This window comes from Varroa destructor, unplaced genomic scaffold, assembly GCF_002443255.2.
Source record: "Varroa destructor unplaced genomic scaffold, Vdes_3.0 BEIS01000004.1, whole genome shotgun sequence".
NCBI classification, from domain to species: Eukaryota; Metazoa; Arthropoda; class Arachnida; order Mesostigmata; family Varroidae; genus Varroa; species Varroa destructor.
The window spans coordinates 17,797,483-17,818,441 of record NW_019211457.1 but is presented as its reverse complement, the minus strand read 5'-3'; the positions used below and the strand labels follow the sequence as shown (position 1 = coordinate 17,818,441).

At 40.3% G+C, this 20,959-nt stretch overlaps 1 protein-coding gene across 4 annotated transcripts in view; it reads left to right on the top strand.

The window, feature by feature from the left end:
* Positions 1 to 20,611, top strand: part of sona (sol narae metalloprotease) — a 247,384-nt gene extending 226,773 nt beyond the window's left edge. For all 4 annotated transcript variants that reach the window (XM_086987901.1, XM_086987900.1, XM_086987902.1 and 1 more), the window contains 10 exons: positions 1,362 to 1,425; positions 6,044 to 6,409; positions 9,927 to 10,067; positions 11,510 to 11,839; positions 14,427 to 14,935; positions 15,383 to 15,624; positions 16,379 to 16,505; positions 18,070 to 18,266; positions 19,778 to 19,946; positions 20,149 to 20,611. In XM_086987901.1, the coding sequence (XP_086844027.1) occupies positions 1,362 to 1,425; positions 6,044 to 6,409; positions 9,927 to 10,067; positions 11,510 to 11,839; positions 14,427 to 14,935; positions 15,383 to 15,624; positions 16,379 to 16,505; positions 18,070 to 18,266; positions 19,778 to 19,946; positions 20,149 to 20,307 (2,304 nt within the window). In that variant the 3' untranslated portion in view covers positions 20,308 to 20,611. The remainder of the gene's footprint in view (positions 1 to 1,361; positions 1,426 to 6,043; positions 6,410 to 9,926; positions 10,068 to 11,509; positions 11,840 to 14,426; positions 14,936 to 15,382; positions 15,625 to 16,378; positions 16,506 to 18,069; positions 18,267 to 19,777; positions 19,947 to 20,148) is intronic.
* Positions 20,612 to 20,959: the final 348 nt, after the last annotated feature.

Below are 20,959 nucleotides of genomic sequence, written 5' to 3'. Positions count from 1 at the left end.
TGACCATATATATTACAGATTCAATGCTAATGAAGACTCGTGATAACAGCTGTCCGAGAATACTTGCAATTTCCAATTAAGCCAGTGTAGCTGGACACCGTAACCCTTCGTTCTCGGTTCGCATTTTTCACCTAATTAATAAACTATTCAGAGAAGGCAAGATGGTGATATTTTATAAGGTATTTTAGGTATGTTGGCTTGCAGTATGCCCTATCCGGATCGTCTCCCTGACCGCTGACGAATGATACCCAACAACTCTCGTAGACGGTCATGTAGAATATACTGCATTTAAATACTTTGGAGCCAGCTATTCAGTTTTACACTGATCAGTGGCCAGCCACTGCTGAGCGTCAGTAAATGTTTCTGAATAATCTCTACGCTTGTATTAGCTATTGTTGTTTTTTAGGCGCACAGCCATTGTGGTTCCAGCAAACTAACTCCATTCTGAAGCATCGTTTGACCCTAATCGATGGATGGATTCAGTGTATGACTTGTTATAACCATTTTCTTACTTAAATAACGGCAGTTTACAGCCGTTGTCGATGATCTTCGCGTAAACGATGGACAACGCAATCGGCTATATAACGAATCGTATTCATTTAGAGTAACGATCTCGCCATCGGTGCACCGGATGCGTGCAGATCGGTGCACGAAGATTGTGATTGTCTCAGCAAATCTCACATACAACATGACATAAGCGACTCCTACATATAAAAACAAAGTATCTACATGTACAATCGTAAAGACCACACCATTATTTTTTCAGGCACTCTTCTTTCTAAGATATGAGGGGTCCCACCTAAATATTAAGTATATATAATACAGAATATTATTGCAAATCTAATTAGTTGCCCGGCCGGTGCTTGAGCTCGCTTCGCGTAGTGCAAGAAATGGTTTCCTAACGATAGCAAAGCAGCGGCGCATGCAGGAAAAAGATAGTGGCTTTGGCTGTTTGTTGGCAGGACATTTGACGTTACATCCTAAACTCAGTCGATTTCGAAATGCTACCTTCCGTTCTGTCCGCGCCTCGAATGATCTCTTCAATTGATGGACACCAACGATAACCGTCCTGCAAATTGTACTTTTGCGAAGCTAAGCTTTGATCTATGACAAGGCTCGATAGTAGAAGCATAGTGCGATCTATCCATAGCAGTCCATATCTGCTTCTGTAATGTCAAGGTCAGGGGACGGTAAATATTATAGCGATGCGAACAACGTAAATCCATCCCTGTCTTCGTATGTACTTCATGCAAACCAAGTCATTCTAGATATTTTGTGTATATTTTGAATAATCGAGCTAATGTAGGTTTGTATACCCATTCTGTCAGTGCCTTTGCATTTTTTCATACGGAACATTTCAGATTCACACGCAAATGTCCGAAGAACAGCTAAGACGGGTCTTCCATGTGCGATCGCCTGATCAAGGTAAGCTGCCCTATCTTGCTTCTTCAGCATAGACTTGCCCATAAACTGTACATGTCTAGACGTTTTTCTAAACTTTAGTAGCTAGAAGTACGAGTGTGCCTTTTTTGCTGGCACTAAAAACACTTAGCTTCCATAATATAGTAGTAAGGCCTTAGCGGTGGTATGATGAAGATCGGATCCGAGACCCCCGGTATGTACAGGAACGAAGTATTAAAGTCGCATTAGTCTTCATTTCGCTTTATCGTCCGTTTTACAACCTAATCATTTTTGAATTTGAGTGAAATTGTTTTTTACGAAGTCCGGCTTCAGATTTATTTAAAACGATCGTCTTTCAACAATAATTTCGAAAAAAAATTCTGGATCTAGGTTTTCCATGAAAACAAACTGCTCATATAATATGTAGAACGCTTTGGTTTGAATGGGCCGCGTAAGTCATTTGGGAGTGGGTGTCCAGGTCAAAGCGAGTGAAGAAGCATTGATTGACTGATTAATTGGTAAAGATACGATGCAGTGAAATTTTTCGAGTCATAATAGTAGCGTTCGATGTGCGAACAGGTAGACGTGAACACGTTAAACAACAATTACTTTACTAGTGAAAACATTTCGCCAATGAGTATCCTATTTTCAACGACGATGTTATAGGACGGTTTTTCATTGCCCTTTGATTTCTGCTTCCCGTCGAGTATTACCGGTATGCGGGCGCTAAAAGCAGATAGCGTTCGAGCTATCTACCGAGATACCTATTAAGTATTTAGACTTTGTCTCCAAATTTCCTACGGCGAGTTGAAGCCAATATGGCTTTTGTGTATTTAATTAATTCGTACACATATCGAGGCGTTGTGATTCATGTATCGAACATCCTCGTCAAATTCAACGGAAGCTAAAACAAAACAAAGTGTTTTTTTTTCTTAAATATCTTATAGACATGTGTGTACACATAAAACTGGTTTCCATATATTTTATATAGATACGTACAATTCGTAAGCATGCTTAGTAACGTACGTCTATGGTTTGTATTTTACACAGATGCGTATCATTTCCATATGATAAAATAACATGTTTCATTATTACGAACTTTAATTAGAGCAGTTCTGGAAAACCAGCTTTCAACACTGCTAGTCGCCCCGTTGACTTTGTTCCAATGTTGTGATTTTACGAAAACTAAGAAGAGTATACCGGACTATCGTTGTCCGAGATGAGTGTGCAAGTTCCAGAATCCGAGCGTGCGAAAACCACTTGCATTAACTCCCTGTTGAACTATCGTTGTCCAATTAAAGAAAGGTGAAATTTTTCCTTGTAAAAAAAGGTAACAATAGGCTTTTATCGCAGCGAAACGGCTGCACAAGGCGCTTGAAATTTTATCGTCCTCGGTTTTATTAGAGGACGAAGCACCGCAATCTCCATCTACCAATGTCGACAGTCCCGTTAGAAAATATCTCTTTGTTATGATTAGATATGGAGTTGTTATATGGAATTATAATGTTTGGAAATAAGAGAGTGGAACAACGGTACCGACTTGACGATATTTTCTTAAAGCTGCAATTAGTTACTTGTTTAGTTCAGTTCCCTAGTCCATTTGTTGAGGCTCGGAAGTTCGATGCTTGACCCTATTTTACTACAGGTTATGATTGACCCATTTCGAAAGATTTCGTTTTCGTTTAACAGAATCCAATTTATAAGGACAACTAACATTGAGCCGGAGCATATTTCTACAGGAATTTAATAGAAATTCGACGCTATCTAAGTCTGAGGTTTTCTTGCAGCAAAAGCTATCTGATTAAGGATCTCAGGCTCCAGGGTAAATGGTCAGTGATTGCTACTTTTGACAGCACAGTCCTTCAACTCCAAAAAATATCTAAAAATCAATGCTTTTACATTTGCATCTAACGAAAGCAACGCTAACATTTTTTTATACTTGTTCTATGTATATAGGGTCAAGGAGGAATATAGCTACTCCATGGTAGTTAAAGCCTTTAGTGTTATCTTGGTTTGAAGACGTCAGATAAGTGACGTATGCAGATCGGAATCAGGGACACTACGAGAGGCATATAATACGCTTATTAGTATATTAAAATGAATATAGAATATCATAGCTATGTTAATCCAGCTATTTGCATTGCATCTCTATAACAGGGACACGTCTACCTAATTCTGTTTAGAACTTAAAGAAAAAATGTCTGCTCTTCACGAGGGAACAGCTTTCTAATATTGTTTTCACTTGCAAACAAAATACCGAGGCTAGAGATAATAAATGATCTGAAAAATTAAATTTCTTATTCCAGTTAGTTAGTTAATTACTGCCGCTAAACCTAAGTTTTTTGAAGGATAGTTTCTGCCTGATGAAATTCATCACATAGCTTGCTAAAAGATGCATGTCATTCTCGAGCCGGCTTTCCTTCAGTTGACGTTGCCCGTTATCAAAGGCTCTAAAAATATACTGTGAAGGATAAGCCTACAAGGAATTGCGGAAGCACCTTTTTTGCTGGCCAAATTAATAGCCTCTTTGTTAAGTCAATAGGACGACTAAACAGCTGGACTAGATTGATAATAAACACTAACCAGGATCCTTTGGCTCAATTACCCTTAGGATAGAAATTGGATGGTCGTGAGAAATACGCTCGCTCGGTTCAAGCTAAAAGTATCTTTCTAATTTAAAATAAAAAGCAGCCAGTCTATCGGACCAATTCTACGTACATAAAAACCTAAATAGAAAATAGCAAGTTTCGTAATTATATTACTATAAGATACCATGACTGCACTTAACGAAACCGAAAAGAAGTCTTATATGGTCGTTATCCGGTACAATGAGTTTGATTAACAATTAGTGACAAAAAAAATCCCTATATTAAACCGTATTCACGCCTAAACCGAGAATTTGCATAACTAGGGATTTCGGCACTCATCTGTTTTTCTCTAATAATTTGCAAAAATCTAGAAATAGCTTACACTAGCTAATTTGTATGGATACTCGAAGTAATGTCACTCGACAAGTACATCTCGCAGGTATAATCGACGCCCCGCAAACATCAATGCGCGTATCAGCACATGAATGAATGAATATGGACAAACTAAGTTTAGACAGGATCCATTTTTCCAAGAATTTACTTATTTTGGCCTCATCCACGGGAGCTATGCCATGTATCAATTTTATTAACTTCCCGTGCAGCAGTTGCTGGTGCCGTGAGAGCAGACGGCAAACTGTTACTAAGTGCAGTTTTCGTTAGCTGAACTCTCTGAGGCCATTGCGCCCCCTCTTTGTCCCCAGCCGATGTTCCCTGTCACCAATTACCCCCTGAACTGCATCTGTTCAGCATTTTCGTGCCCAAACCGACTCGTTTCTATGTAGTTGCTTAAAAAGGTTAGGACTACTTGAAACTACACGACGGCGGATTATGCTGCGCTTATGCATACATTATCTTACTGAATTGAAGGAAGCAAGCTATGCCGACCTTCTTGCCATTTCCCGCTACCCTCTCAGGCCCTTCTCGTTTGGGTGTGATCTATCTGCAAAGCTGAAAAAAGGCTGATGCCAAAAAACTGAGGTACATATGACTCTGAATGAAAAACGAGAATCAATGTACCCCGTTCCGGAACTGAGATAGCCTTTTCCATTGGAAAGAACTTTCCTATTCGAATTCTAACTCACGAGTGTCTTTCTGTCGCCCTTGTTGAAGCTTTACTCCTTTTTTTGCTGCTCATATAACTGCTCTAATCCGGTACAGAAACTCATAGCGTCGAGGCAGCTTCGACATTTGGTTTGCGCGTCTGCCTCTTTTAGCTTTGCGAGCATTCGAATGATACGTACACACATATCGATACGCATGGGAATTATAACGGTAATACGAAGAATATGAAGACGGATAAAGAAGCTGAAACCCGGACGATTGGAGGGACAAGATGCGTTAAGTATAGGATCATATCATGAGAACAGGTCTGCAGCTAGAAGACGCCATGTACTAATCCGAATTCCACAGGAACCGGGGGTTAAAAGCTGGACGTGCAGTGAACGTTGACCGACTGCGGAAGCAATCTTCGGTTGTGTGTCGATTCAAGCTACCTAGGCTGCCGGAAAAAACGTAGGTTACCCGACAACGAGGGTATTAGTATTTCTGTACGCTATTAGGAGAAGCTGAATCGAAACTCTTCCATCGGAATACAGCAACGGTTTGCATCTATAAGGAATGGAAAACAAGCTAACGCAAAGCATGCGTTTAAACATAAAAGTGTATCCCAAACATTATGGAGTAGGAAAACAGGGACCTTTATAATTAATTACCAATATATTTTCGACTTTTAAAACTGTTGACTTTTAAAACAACTTGAGAAAACTGCCAGTCAGATAAATTTCGCTCGCTTTTATTACGTTATATACATGCTCTTCGAGTTGTACGCGTAAACGTTGTAAAAACGTTAAACTGAAGTCTAGGTCTCGGTCTTCACTTTTGGACCAATGGGTGACGTCTTTGACAGTATATGTGTAGTAAAATTTGTCCTACTATGGAACGGCATTTAAGAGTTGCTCTCTTATTTACTTGTCAACATCGTTACTCTGATGGTAAGTACCATCGAGGCGGTACATTTTTTGTGAAAGCTAACGTCATATTTTTTGCCCTAACAGTTCCCGAATACGAAGTGGTGGCAATCTCTCATGAAGATTCCGATACGAACGCCTCGACACCCCGTCATGCACGACGGGTTCGAAGAAATACTGCCCAGGCTGAAATCAGTAAAATTCAAACGACTAAAGAACCAACAACAAGCAAACAAGATGGATACTCAGGCTCACTTGGAAATGATTATGACTCGGCTCGAAGGGATGACTTCCCATTCGATGATAACGGAAGAGCTGGTGTAGATCGTGCATTGAAGTTATCACTGCAGGCCTTTGGAAAGCGCCTACGTTTAAACTTGATGAAGAATGAGGATTTTCAGCGAAGGGTGGAAGGACTCAAAATGTATACAATGTCCAGTACGAGTAAAGGAGGTAAGTTCGCTCATTGGTGTCTTCTGATCAGCTGTCTAGTTAGTTAAATTCAGTTAGGTTTAATAGACAATAACTTACGACATAATTCAGCTGTCTGGATGTCTTGTGCCGAATTCCGTATTAATTTGGCATTATCGCAACATTTATTATGGCAAAACCAATTATCTGTCCTGCATGGCTGAGAGATGAGTCACGTACTTTATAGGCAGCAACACACTTCATCGGGTAGTTAAGTAAACATTATACATTCTGTGTCTTATTCCATAAGTTTGGCTTATCCGTCTACGAAGCGGTCGATGATCTGAGATAGAAAATTATTCCTGGTCGTTTTATTTGTTTTCAACAAATTGAAAAGTGTCACACTAAGGATCGTTCGCGTTCTAACGGACTTCTATGGGTTTTCGCACTGATTGCGATGTGAAACATTTGCAGACAAAATATTTTTTAAGCCTTCTATTAGTCCGAGAGTCGGCTATTGCCTAAAATCGCAGCTTTTGGAAAAGGTGAAGATAATTGTTTCAAACGTATACATCAGCTAAGTAGGAAAAATGTCTCCAAGCGTGTTTACTACCCATTTTGGTATTAATGTTGTGCAGGCGATTTGATCTAAAACATTTCTCAGTAATAATAGTAATTTTAGCTTACCTCTCGAAAGCACTATTAATATTTTTCGGCGTATACGAGGTCGTTGCCTGAACGTTGACGCAATGAAGCAATTAAGAAAATAGCTTAAATCTGTAAATAAATGTAACATTCAAGCTATGAGCACGATTTGAGTGGGCTATAGGTACATTCAATCGTCACCGTGCTTATTTCCTCATGCATCATTACGGTTACTGCAATTATGTGGACCCGAATTGCTGGACGTGCATGACGACTCATGAGAGCTTGCAACAGGCAGAGAAACTTCAGCAACGGCGTATGTGTACGTGCGTAATAGGTGTTCAGTGGCCATGAAGCGCTGTTTGTTGCAGCCTGACCGAAATCAAAAATCTTGCCAGCATCGTCAATGTGAATCACCGTACGCATCCGCTTATCAAGACGGTCGACCAGCCAGCTACGTGGACCGCTCGTCGGCATTGCCAGCTAGTGCCCAGATGCCAAACGGCAATTCCCTATGCAATTAACTACTTACAATATGATTATTATATCCTTAACGCTGTTACTAATATATGCCACACGCGGACTATATTGCCATGACACCGTCTTGGTAAGGACTGTGAGCTTTGAAGTCCGGTCCAATTTGACCTTCATAGAAAAAAGACCTATGTGTAGTTCGTATAGAGCCTTGACAGGTGTGGTGGTAGAATTGACTAACGGCGATTATGGTCATGATGTTGACGATGCTGATGGGGTTATAGTAGCAGATGCAGGGTTTGCCCCGGAGGCAGATCCGTCTGAATCTCAAAGCACTAGCAAAGCTTCAACGTGCACAGTTCGTACAGTCGTAAGAATACCATTTACATACAGATTCAACAGTTAAAGGTAGGAGTGTCAAAAAGCGCCAACACAACACGAAACCGCGCCCTAAAAAGGAACGACTGCGTAAGGAACACTACAGCGTTGCACTTTCCATCAATGTTACGGAGACCTTCTTAGCAACACACAATGAACGTTCTGTCAGTGTTCAATACCCGCCAGATCTTTATTCTGAGGCTATATAATTGCAAGCAACGTTTCATTGATTTCCCGAGCCTTGATACATGCAAAGCTTGTATCTGTTTGTTCGGAATCTTGACATCTGTTCATACTATATTAGTACATATTGTTTATACTATATAGTATATATTGTTGCCGTCTGAAGTGATTTGATTGATAAGGAAAATCGACAGGGAAACAAGACAGAAAGTTCTATATATACAAAATATAATCTCACAATCCGCTGAGAAATGTAACTTGTTTAGCGTTCATATAATTTCCTCATACTCACTAAATAGAAATCCGACGAAACGGTATAATAGTTTGGGTATACGTTCCACATCTGAGCTAAAATTTGCGACCTTTGAATTTCTGTAGACCTACTAATATTAGAAATAAGCAGACTCTTTCGCTCAATCGAGATAATGTTTGAGTTTTGACCAGATATGCCACTTGTTTCATGATACTAAATATTATAAAGGCTGGAGCGAAGAAAAATTCATCCAGAATTTATGCAACCAATTCGCTGGCCCACTTTTTTCTACAATTACCGCTGGGCATCAGAAAGAAAAGGGACTCGAGCGTGCAAAGGACACTGAATCGATGTTATATCATTTGATGATCAGCGCATAGATAGTCCTTAAGTTACAGAATCCTAGACAATCGCACTATAATGTTGACCATTATGTGTCAGTCAGCTCGACCTTGATGCAATAGATCATACGCCTGGTTTCAATATTTGCAAGTTATAGGTACTGTTGCAGGCTTCCAAAGCTGCGTAGAAGCCAAAATTGTCAGTCCAGAAGATGATGACAGCGAAGACCCTAAGCGTTCTCCGAGATGAAGCGGCTGCAGCGCGAACATCTATGCTCAATGACTTCCGAGCTGAAATCGAACTAGAAAAAGATACACTGTTATCTTGGATTACTTTTTAGGCATTTTTAAATTCAACGGTTCTATTCAAATACATACGACAACTCAGACGTATAGTGCAATTTATCGCATAAAGAATACCGCATATCTTCGAGGATCCATTATCATTATTATCGCTACCAGCATGTAGACTCATCTGTCTGAGTGAAGTGTTAAAAAGCTCTGAATTATAGGGGAGTTTTTCAGCATTGTTTTTTTTTTGTAGCAAAGTACGCGGACCTATTATTTAGCAAATAAGCTCATTGAAGTGGAACAATACATTTAATTCCAAAGAACAAGTCAAAGCTATTATTTCGTTGGTAAACAGCGATATTTCTAAAAGGTTCTGTCAGTTTCCAAAAAAAAAAAATTCACACAGATAAATGTCTGCAGCCAAATTTTTCAAGTTAGAAAAACAAATTATAAATATAAGTTTAATTTTTTATTACGGTAAACTACAAGAGGCTTTTGAAATAGTTCACTAAGTTTTGGTTTCAATTAGGTACCAATTGTTAGATTTAAGTAAAGCTTTACATTCTATACACGTGAAGGCTTCACATAAGAAACTACTATTTGCAAGGGTACATAATTTGGGTGTTTACGTGAAGCGGTCAGCCGCGACGCAGCTAATGCGGCAGTGAAAACAACTGAGAACGTCTACCCTGCGGCAAGACACAATCGAAACTAGACAGACTCAGAACTCCATTATTCACCGATAAGCAGAAAATGTCGCACCTCAGATACTAGTGAGCATGAAAAAGAACATCTCATCAAAGCCGCTAATGAACACCTAGGTAGCAATATGTACTGGCGACGTTTTAGACTCACGTAACGTAACGTATACAACGGCTAGATAAACGAGACTATCTAGTAACGATTTTCTTATCGACATAGCCATTTTCCTCAATTTTTAAATTGTCTATCCTTTGTCTTTACTTAAACATATGTGGGAATTTTACTCTTTTAGGGGTGGAAATTCGTGCGGCAAGTGACGACGGAACATCTTCATCGGAGGAGCGTTCAGGACCGGCAACGCCTTACGTCGATGAGGCTAATCACGCAGCACTGATTCTCAGCCGTCACCCCCATGGGGGCATAGAAGTTGAAGGTAGGAATTGGAGATGCAGTTAATGGAGTTTCCCAGTAAGCTGGATGAGCTTACGCAGCTCAAGAAAAAGATATTTCAAACGGAATATCGAATTTAGAGTAAGGGCGTGTTTCTCAAAATTCGGGGTTTCTCCATAAATACGCGATACTCTGCATAGAAATAGTCTAGAAGCAAAGAGTGTGTGATATACCATTTTCCAAATAAATGACCCTATCTTGCAAGCAAACAGGGCCTTTTACGACCTTTCTGAACACCTTAGTTACGTCCCGGTTCGATTTTTTTCTAGACATAGCCTTTGAACTTCTTAGTGGGAAACCCTTTATAATCTCTACAGTGCATCTTAGAAACTTGAATGTTACTTTTACTAAGGTTGTTACTTGCAGTCTCCAAAATATTAGGTTTTCTTGAAGAACTAGTTTTTACATTTGATGCATTAGTTAAAACAACTGGGGGAAAACCTCAAGGTCGTTTCTGACACGCACGAAATATAGGCGTCGAATAAAGCAATCAAAAAAGAATAATACATTTTGGGCAAGCCGGTACAATGTATCGAACACCTTTGTAAAGAGCTTTGTTATACATAGGTGCCAGTCTTGTGTATCTGACCTGAAGCGATGCCTAACTGAGCAATAAGTATGCCCAAATAGTATCCTATGCATGTTTTATTAGACATGGCGTGTGAACGTTGCGTCTGGGACTCGATCTGTTTGAAAATCCAGACATTGTACCTTTGTGGATCGAAACAATCACGTGTTAAAATAAGTGTAGTAATTAGGTTTCCTTTTTTGTGAAATGTAAGAATAGGAAATATTCAACGATTGTAAGTTTCAACGACTTGCACCTTAATTCTCGGCTGCGACCCTTTTTTGAAAACTAGGCTCAGTTAAAATAACACTTTCCACCGCAATTCATTAACTTACAAAGCAAAAAATTTCTATTCTTGTCCTTCCTCAAGGCAGTACTGAAATCAAATAGACTACCTTTAACTTCTCCAGAAACCCCCTATTGTATAAATCTTTTTTTGAGCATAGTTGGATTTGAGTGGCATGTTAAGTCGATATGACCTATTTGAATTGACAAAGTGGAAAATTTTCCATTAAGAAACGTTCCAAAATAGGGCAGTCAGTCGAATATCATTCAAGTTAAAGCTGTAAGCACTATAAAAATGCCAACAAATTATCCTTCAGACCAAAAACTCAGCTAAGCTAACGCGTATTTCTGTAAAGTCACACTTCTGTAAAATTCTGAAGATACTTATAGCGTTTAAAGATGCACGGCTAGCTATTGCTTATGCGTACCCGGATTTTTCTAAATTATTCCGTTTCCTATGTAGTAGGGCATGCTCCGATCGTCTCATTATGAATAAGCACAATTGAATAGAAAAACACAGAAAGCAAAAATATAATAATAGTATTAATCGAACAATATTACGCTCAATTTAGGAACGGTGGGCCATGAGCTGGTTATCGCACCGGTGCCAGAAGGCCTAAGAAACGAGACGTTCTACGATGAAGAAGAAGGCACCGCCGATGATGAGATGTTCTTGGGTGAAGATGATTTCACGCTCGCCACCCAGCCCACCGACAAGAAGAAACCGAAGAACGCCAAAAACCCGAAGAAATATGTGCCGGACCTGCTACAGCCTGATAAAAAAAACCGCGCACCAAAGGCCGTCTTAAGAACGAAAAGTCTCAAGGGCAAAAGTGTACACTTTGTCTATAAACGCAACAGAGTCTTGTCCGAGCACCATGACCTTTTCCACAGTGATTTTCGTAAGTTGGCCCCACTACTCTTTACATTAATATACTTATGCCCTCATGTTGTCCTTATTACATCTGGCAGTATGCTAGGATTTTAGGTGAGGATTTTTAACTTTACGTGTTGCGCACAGTGTCACCAGACCTCTTTCTTCGAATTTTTCGGACTTTTAGTGATTGCCAATCAAGTAATTAAATTTGCCTTCTTCAAAAGCAGTAAGATAGAGGGTACGGGGGATTATGTTAAAATGTTCTGTATTTAGTCACAAATGCAAAAATATTCCTATATGAAAATCCATGTTAATGAGCAGGTAACTGCCGAAGCAACGTGACTACAGCTTGAGCCTGTCTTCCGGCTTTCAACTAAAAGTAGAGATTGTATTGAATATGTGCTCACGGCGGCGTAAATATGCCTAATACGACAGCTGTGCCTACCCTTTAGGTTTAAAATAAGGGCTGAATTCTAAAACCGGCGTGGATAGTGTAGGCCATTTTTACAGGCTTACATAGAAAGTCTTGATAAAGAATCGTTAGAGGAGACTGACGGCAAGACTTTACGTTATACAAATAGTGCTAGTATTGAATGTGTGCCATAAATACCGCTTTCAAATCCTTAGGGATCGAATTCAAACGTAAAGAGTAGCTTCTAAAGTTAAAAACGTCTCTCCATGAACTGTGATACTTCAAAATACATCATTTGTGTATGGAACTGCTTGCATTATCCTCATATGACTCTACAACCGTTGTAATAGCGTGTTGACTCCCAAACATTTTCGGCTTATTGCATTGCCAAATAGTAACAAAAAAAGTACAAGTTCTTTCGATTTTAAACCTAACTTATCGTGAGAATAAGATTCCGGGAATATAGTGAGAAGCCGGCTTTCCAAATCTTTCTCTAAGAACAGATCACCAGGTGTGAAGATGCTCAGGAAGTACTTCTGGAGAATTGAATGTCCTTCACCGCTGCATGCAGGTATCTGATGTTGAGATTTGCCATATAAACAACTGCTCCGCTAAATTCAAATGTTAGGAAAAAATACAAGACAACATTTCATTAAATTTATTGAAAACTTATAAAAGGTATTAAAAAGACTCCAGTGTTTCGTAGTTGAAATAGACTGGTGCGCGCTGGGACGGGTGAATACAACTGGCCAAGGCTCCACCGAAGATGGACTTCGCCATCGTTTACATCGACTGCTTTAAGGCATCTCCGAGAACAACAGCGAGAAGTCTCGTTGAGTTATCATGTAGACAAACATATGTATGTATTTTGTGGGTTTGAATAGTCGCGTCCATTGTGTTGTATGCACTACGTGCAGTCATGTTAAGTGCTCAGAAGTAGAGACATGAAGCGGTCAGCCGTGCGGTGCTTCCGATGACTGTAAATCGAAATCAGAGTTCGCAAACATATACACGCCGATACACATAGACTACGCAGGTGAGGCACAAAGGTTCAAAGTATTTTAGGGATTGTTGTTTGCCTTGACTGCTTATGCTGAAAAGCACAGTGTTTAACAAATACAAAAGCACTTGTTACCTAATTTCAATGGCGCCAAACCATCGCAGAAGGCATGATACTTCCTGCTAGCAAATTAGCTCGTTAAAGAAGATGAATCTACCCTGAGGTAATCGATCTAAAATACATTTTCCTGTAAACTGTCCGTTAAAGCCAGTCGATTGAGCGCTACATATTGCAAGGGTTGTATTCTACATGTTTTTCCATGTCGAACTACAATGATTGGGTAGTATTTGTTTCATATTCAAGAGTTCGTGCGACCAAACTGCTCTGGGCACCGCAGGTTGATGTGAATTTATGATCATCAGCGTCAGTATTAAGTTAAGTTCGAATCGTAAAAAAGTTTCGATTAACGTACTAAGCAGGCAAACTTAGGGTGTACGTTTTCAGTTTTTCGCCTTACCACAATCAAGGGCAAAAAACTTAACTGATCAATTCAGTTAAATCGTTCTTAGAGGAAATGAAAAAATAACGTCTCGGCTTCCTAACAGACCGTTAATCCGTTGATTAGAAAAATATTTTTTTTATGAGTACGCGAGTATAAATACTTTGCCTTTGTACATGCTAAGTGTATTTAATTTAAAATGGGAAAAGTCAACCATTTTCATATGAAACACAAAGAATAGAGTTATATTGTTTTACTTGCGCTGACAGCTGAACTGCATCTTAGGATAGTTTTTGTAGATCATGTCTGGCTATTTCCTGCGGTAGCAGCATGTACTGAAATTGAGCTCTGATTCTCCTATGGTTTCTTTGTTCGTCCAACCTTTGAAATGTTCTTATTGCAAAACTCCCTGAGTTATTTTTCTAGATTCTCAATAGCATCAAAAAAACAATTCACTATATATTAAACCCAAAATGTATAAAAAGTAACTTTTGCATAAAAACGTTTCATGGGTGAATTTGAATTAAGGTTGCTCCGATTGCCAACCTTTTGACTGTATCAACCGAACTGCGATATTCAAAGATCACTGTAATCGACTTACCTTGCCTAGAAACGTAGCTGATTTCAACCTTCGACGTATAAGCCGGCCTCAATTGTTTTTTCATACAGAACATATTTCATTAATCCTGTTTCTATTCCAGTACCTCTTGAATCTGTTTTCTTGTCGCACAATCGTACACGAACCCATCGAATTCGTAAGCGCGCGGCCCCCGACACCGTTTGGCCCGAGGTCCTCCTGATTGTCGACTACGATACGTACGCTCTGCATGGGCGAAGTCACGCTGAGATCAAGCGTTACTTTGTAAGTTTTTGGAACGGCGTAGATCTGCGATATCGACTATTGACGTCGCCGCGGGTTAAGATCAGCCTCGCTGGAATGATCGTTGCCAAAGATCGCGATGCGACCCCATATCTTGAGCGAAACCGGCTGCGACCACCGAACGAGGACGCGGTGGACGTTGCTGGCGCCTTGACGGATCTTGGCAAATATCTGTATCGAGAAGACCGATTACCAACCTACGATCTTGCGGTGGTCATCACGAAGCTTGATATGTGCCGAAGACACTATGAAGGAGGGCGCTGTAACCGTGGTACGGCAGGATTCGCCTATGTCGGAGGAGCCTGTGTAGTAAATAAACGTCTCGAAAAGGTGCGTGGGTTGTTCCTTTTAGGAGTACGATTTTTTCAGAAGTGACGCGCTTCCATTCGAGCTTCATTTTCCTGCTTAGGCTGCGAGTACGAGTGTCTAAGCTGCTAGCCGACTATATACGCAAGAGCATATGTACGTGCTGCATTCAGTAATGCAGCATAGAAATTAGATATCAAGCTGTTGGCATCACTACTGCTTCATTCCCTTACGTGCTTAGAGCTTAATGGAACGTAGAAACACACTGAGATTCAAGCTCGATGCCTCTCGAATCGTATATAAGTGGCACTATTGGTACAGTCAATAGTACGCAATAGCCACAAATTTAATAGATCCGTTGTCTGAACATATATTAAGTTAGGGCAATCACTTAATATTGCAAATGATGCTCCGTACAATTGTTGTACGTAAATCCGTTGGGCTGATTTGTCTCTGCAATGTTTAACGCAGGTGAACTCCGTTGCGATTATTGAGGATTCCGGAGGCTTTTCCGGTATCATTGTAGCAGCTCACGAGGTGGGCCATCTGTTGGGTTGTGTCCATGACGGATCACCGCCTCCCAGTTACCTGGGCGGACCGGGTGCCACAAGCTGCCCATGGGAGGATGGATTCATAATGTCTGATCTTCGTCATACTGAACGCGGTTTCCGATGGTCTACTTGTTCCGTACAACAATTCAAGCATTTTCTCTTGTAAGTGGCATATGTTGGTTAGCTATGATCCTCTTATACATATGTCTCAACTACGAATTACGAAACTAAGCCAACTGGAGAATCATCGATCATTTCGTCGTATTGACATTATGCTAGCTACAAGATGTGGCTAAGCATATAAATCGAATTTATCAGATCAAAGATAACTTTTCGATGCATTACTTTTTGTACCTATAATTAGCGCAGCTGCATACATTTTATGGAAACGTAATTAAATTGTGTAGATATCTTCTTAAGCAACAATTATCACCACAGTTAGGCTCTTTTTTTTGGTTTTAATGACCAATTCTATTGATTATTTAAATAACGAGTAACAAACATCTAGATAGCTTGCTGACGAAGGTGACTAAACGAGTTTGATTGATAAGCAACGAGTAACAATAACAACATTGTATAGACTTTCATAGCTGATGGAACGGAAGTAGTCAAAGCTATTGATTGACATAGCCTATCACAAACACAAGTAGCTACGATACGATGCTACGAATTGAAGATAAGATGAAACTACGTAATCGTCACGTAATGGTTCTTTCATCAACGATATGCCAGCCGAGGCCTACAGAGTTATCAGAAGACATTAGAAAAAAAAAAGCGATTTTCCCAACTGGAATCAGTTCCTACCCCCAACTTCATGCTTATAGTCCGGTGCCTTCCTATTTTTATATGTTTCTGCCTAGGTTTGTCTATATATATATATATATAAGTGTTTGTGTGTCCATATTGATGTTTACAGCGGTGAAACGGCATCTTGCTTATATAACTACCCCCATGAAAATCAACTTTTAGCAAGAGTCCTTCCTGGAACGATGCTTTCTCTCGATGAGCAGTGTCGAAGAGACCGAGGCACCAGTGCATGTTTCGTAAGTACCATACACATGCTTTCGTCTGAGCTCAATTCGACTACGCATACAATTTATATTAGATAAATGGTCACACGACAATAATGCCAGGACGCTTTTGCTGAGGACCTATCATTTATAAAATATTATAATATTTATATATAATATAATATGTGTAATATTAAGTTATCACTGGTAGCTTACATAGTGCCACTTGGCAATCAGCATTTAGCAGCAGAAGATTAAGCCCCGTATATGTGCGATGCAATCTTCTTTGGTCATAGTTAGTGCAGTGGGTTTATGAGGGCATGATACACTCACACTGGTGCAGTATATTCTGTCTGTTATCTAATGAAAAGGCAGATAATTCGAGTTAATTGATTTGTTTTAAAAAGCTGATTATTCAAATACCTTTTGTTCGTTATTGATTGTTATGTTTAACGAGCTCAAAAGCCAATGTTTTACGTATCGCCATTATGGGAACTTTTCAATATATATGCTAGATTTTCAGGGAAATGATTGGCCCAATGTATAATATGAAATAGATCATGGAAGTTCGTGCCAAGTAACCGACTAGGATTTTGGGATCCTTGCTCCTCTTCTATACATTTATATTACAGTTATAAAGGAAGAGTTCTTCTATTGCAAATAGTTAAGTAGTCTTCAAGTATTCCTGTTGCAAATATTCGACACTACATCGCAACGATGACAAAGAGCAAAGTGTGTGTATATAGTTTTCAAATTGTTCATACATAAACCTTGTCTACGGAGCTCGGCCTCCTTTCCTAGCTAGAACGTTTACCATGACAATGAGTATCTTTAACCTGCGTTTTCTGTTCCATTGAATTTGTGCCCTCATTCACGTCTCGTCTTGAATCGCTCCTTCTCCTTAATCCAATTTCAATATGTGTTTATACCACAGCTGACTGATGTCTAATGTGAAAAGATGTGATTTGTGATGAAACCTTGTTATTCCTATGTCACTCTCACGCAATGCTTTCATGAACATGCATTCTATAGAGAAAAGTCGTCGAAGCCTCTGGACGCTTTAGTGTTGTCGTGTTTCAATATTGTTGGGCGCCGTCTTGTGTTGCTATGCCAACGTTACTAGCGACATGAATCCAGGAGAGTGATTTGTACGTTGCAGTAGAGAAGAAAGCCAGTCGAGTTTAACAACAAACCAGAGCAATATTGTTTTTACATACAATTGAATTCTGGTTGTATTGTTATCTACTTGTCTACTATTACGTCTGTTTCTTTCATCAATCTAATCAATGGGCCAGTATATCGGTAAGCTATTATCCGTCAAGCTAGTGTCGCAATCACTCGTTTCTCTCGATTTTCGTTCCAGCATCCTCGTAGCTTCGAGTATTTAGTATTTCCGCATGTTCCTCATCGCCTATTCCTATTGCATAACCCATTATGATTAGCCATATATTTTCCTTATTATTCACTAGCCAATTCCCTTTTACCAAATTGCATGTTGTTACCGCTTACCTCATTTATTGCCACTTTTTTATGTTGTCTCGATGTTCTGCTTCCCGTAAACCCACACTCGACCGCGAACACGCTGTCCTATTTACAGAAGGACTCCCGGGTATGTGCACAGCTTTTCTGTTTCGACTCGTCGTCCGGTTACTGCGTTTCGTACCGTCCAGCAGCAGAGGGCAGCCCCTGTGGCGATGGTCAGGTGTGCAAAAACGGCAAATGTATCCACGAAATCGAAAATATTATTCCTGACTACTCGCAGGTGTCAGCGGCCGTCGCTTCTCCAACCAATCGGTATATAGCAACGCAATAATATATCACGTGTCATCTTTTAGTATAGCTGGCAGCGGAAGCAACCAACTTTATGTATATATATATATATATATACAGAGAGAGAGAGAGAGAGAGAGAGCGAGCGGAACAGAGGAAGGCATTTAGCAAAGAAAAACTAAAGTGCTAGGAAATTTGAAAAAAGGTTAGGAAAGTGTTTAACTTACAGGCGTGATAAAAAGTGGGCCTATAGTTAAGGTATTACTCGCGTCAACTGGAAACCTATTTTGTCTATAAATAAGAAGTCGATTTTCCGCTCTTTTAATATTTACATTTCCCTATTTTGTAGGAAGGGTTCTGAAATAGTTTATTTATCAAAAATGAGTAACTATTGTAATTTTTTTGTACAGTTCATTACATTGCTGCTAGACTTCGGGTTGAATAGATATGGGCTACACAATAAAAAATACATTTTGACAACCATATTTTGGGTTTTTTGACGCACTAAACGAGCGCGGCGTGCAAAGTAAGCGACGTCGAAACCGCGTACATTCTACAACATGAAACAATGCATAGCTATACACTGCATATTTTTTTAATAACAAGATAATAATATAACTCCATAACTTTCACAAACATTTGCTCAACAACAGCTTTTTGGTATTAGAACGGGTCTAACTCCCCCTTTGAGAAAGTACCATCGTAATTCGTCAGGCTGTCTGCTTGCCTTGACGTCGTAGCCGTTTTTTTGATAGCAACGATTGACAATCAGGTTTTTCAACGTGAGTTCGTCTGCTATGCGAGCCTACCCAGGTCGCATAGCTCTGAAGAAACGCAGCTGTGTAACATTTAGGCAAATCGAGTGAACAGTCTGAGTAAGATCCCACGTGGGATCCCCCGTCGCACCACTGGAAATTAGAAATTCAATAAATTGGCAGGAGGATCGTTTTCAGAAGAGGAAACCAGAAAAGCGTCGATCCGAATCTTGCCCTCTTTACTGTCTCTGAACTATATTAAAAGTCAATATCCGTGCAAAAAATGGGGCAGCCACTGAACTGAAGGGTGCCAACGCAATCCGAATAAACATAATGTTTTGTAAAGCGCAATTAGTTCGTCCTATTAGGATTATTGCAATTAGGTCGTCATAATGTGAAAACTAGTGCGTAAATCCACGGCATATGTAACCAGCGACCTATGAACCTAAGGGCAGATATATTTCTTGGAACAATTTAATGATTTGCGATAAATTCGTCGAGATCATTTTCGATTGTAGGCAACAAATAGGACCGGCTCTGGACAGTGCGGTTCCCATTCACTCGAAGCCGCGTTTGAAAATTAACCTTTTTTGAAGTCCATGTTCTTTCAATAACATTAGCTATAACAGGGTAACTATGCCCACTTCCTACTGCTGTAGCTAAAACGAAAGTAGGCGAAACGTCATTCTGATCTCGACCGGTTAGACAGCCACAATCTCCTACGTAAGTGCTCTGTCACCTACCTGTATTTCTACAATATTATAATTTTGTGCGCTTCAGCATGAAAAGTTCTCGGGGGTTGCGCCGCCTCGACTCATCCTCCGAAACGCCATCGTTCACGGGCAGTGGTAAGCGTCGGGGCCGCCAACGGTCGACCGCAGCGCCTCCTGCGTCAACGACAGTGGTGGCTGTCTCGGCATCCCAATCGGCTGACCGACGCATCGATAAGGTAACTTAAGCTATACCTCAATGTGCGGTATTGTAATGACCAAAAAGCCAGTGCGCGTCCGTGTGTATGGGCACAGCCGTCTATAATTTGACAAGAGCGTATTTATCAATGGTTGCGCACCCGCAAAGCGATAAACGATTCGATTTCGTTATTATGTTGTTGGTTTTGTCTCTTGTTTTTACTTATTTCGTACCATGGGCAGGTGGATTCTACTGAGGAGGCGGAATGCATTGACGTCGTCGAGAAGATAGCTGACCGTATGACGTGTGCAGAGTTCCTCGAGCACTTCGGTCAGCGATACTGCAGTCATAACTACATCCGATCAAACTGCTGTTATACACGCTCGCTGATGTGCGTCTAATGGACGTTCGTGAAGCAATGGATGTACAATGATAATGTACCTTCATACATTATTGTAGTGATGATAGAGCTCTCGCAGAATTACGCATGTACACAAATAGACAACGTTTTCATAGCATTTATGTTCTCAATGGTTTGCGGGGAGAGAGGGGCATCAACTGAACAATACCACGAGCTCTCGTTTCCCGCAAAAGGTCCCATTTTCAGCAAACGTTTTCGTTGGCTAATCAGCTAGAAAGCTGTGTAGGGACGGAAGAAAGACGAGGTGAAAACTAAAATATATGGTTTCTATAAAACCCTATGCACGATGCGCATTTTTAACCCAGGCTAGTTCTTATATTACTCAAGCGTGCATACCACAAGGACTCTTTGCTGATATTTCGTCACTAATTGGGATTTTTCAAATGCGTACTGTCACAATAAACGACCTGTCCAGCGTCGGATCTCCCGTCCAACAACGCGGAGGAACTGATCAGGAATTGCAGTTTCGCTCATGCCCAACCGAAATACATCCCCGTTCGTAGAGCCCAGACACTGCCACTGCGAGGCAAACTTCCAACGGATGCATAATGGCTACTTGTAGTTCCGTGGCCGAAATCCTCTCGTTATCTACTTCGATAAGCGCAATAGGTATATTATCGTATGTTCTATAT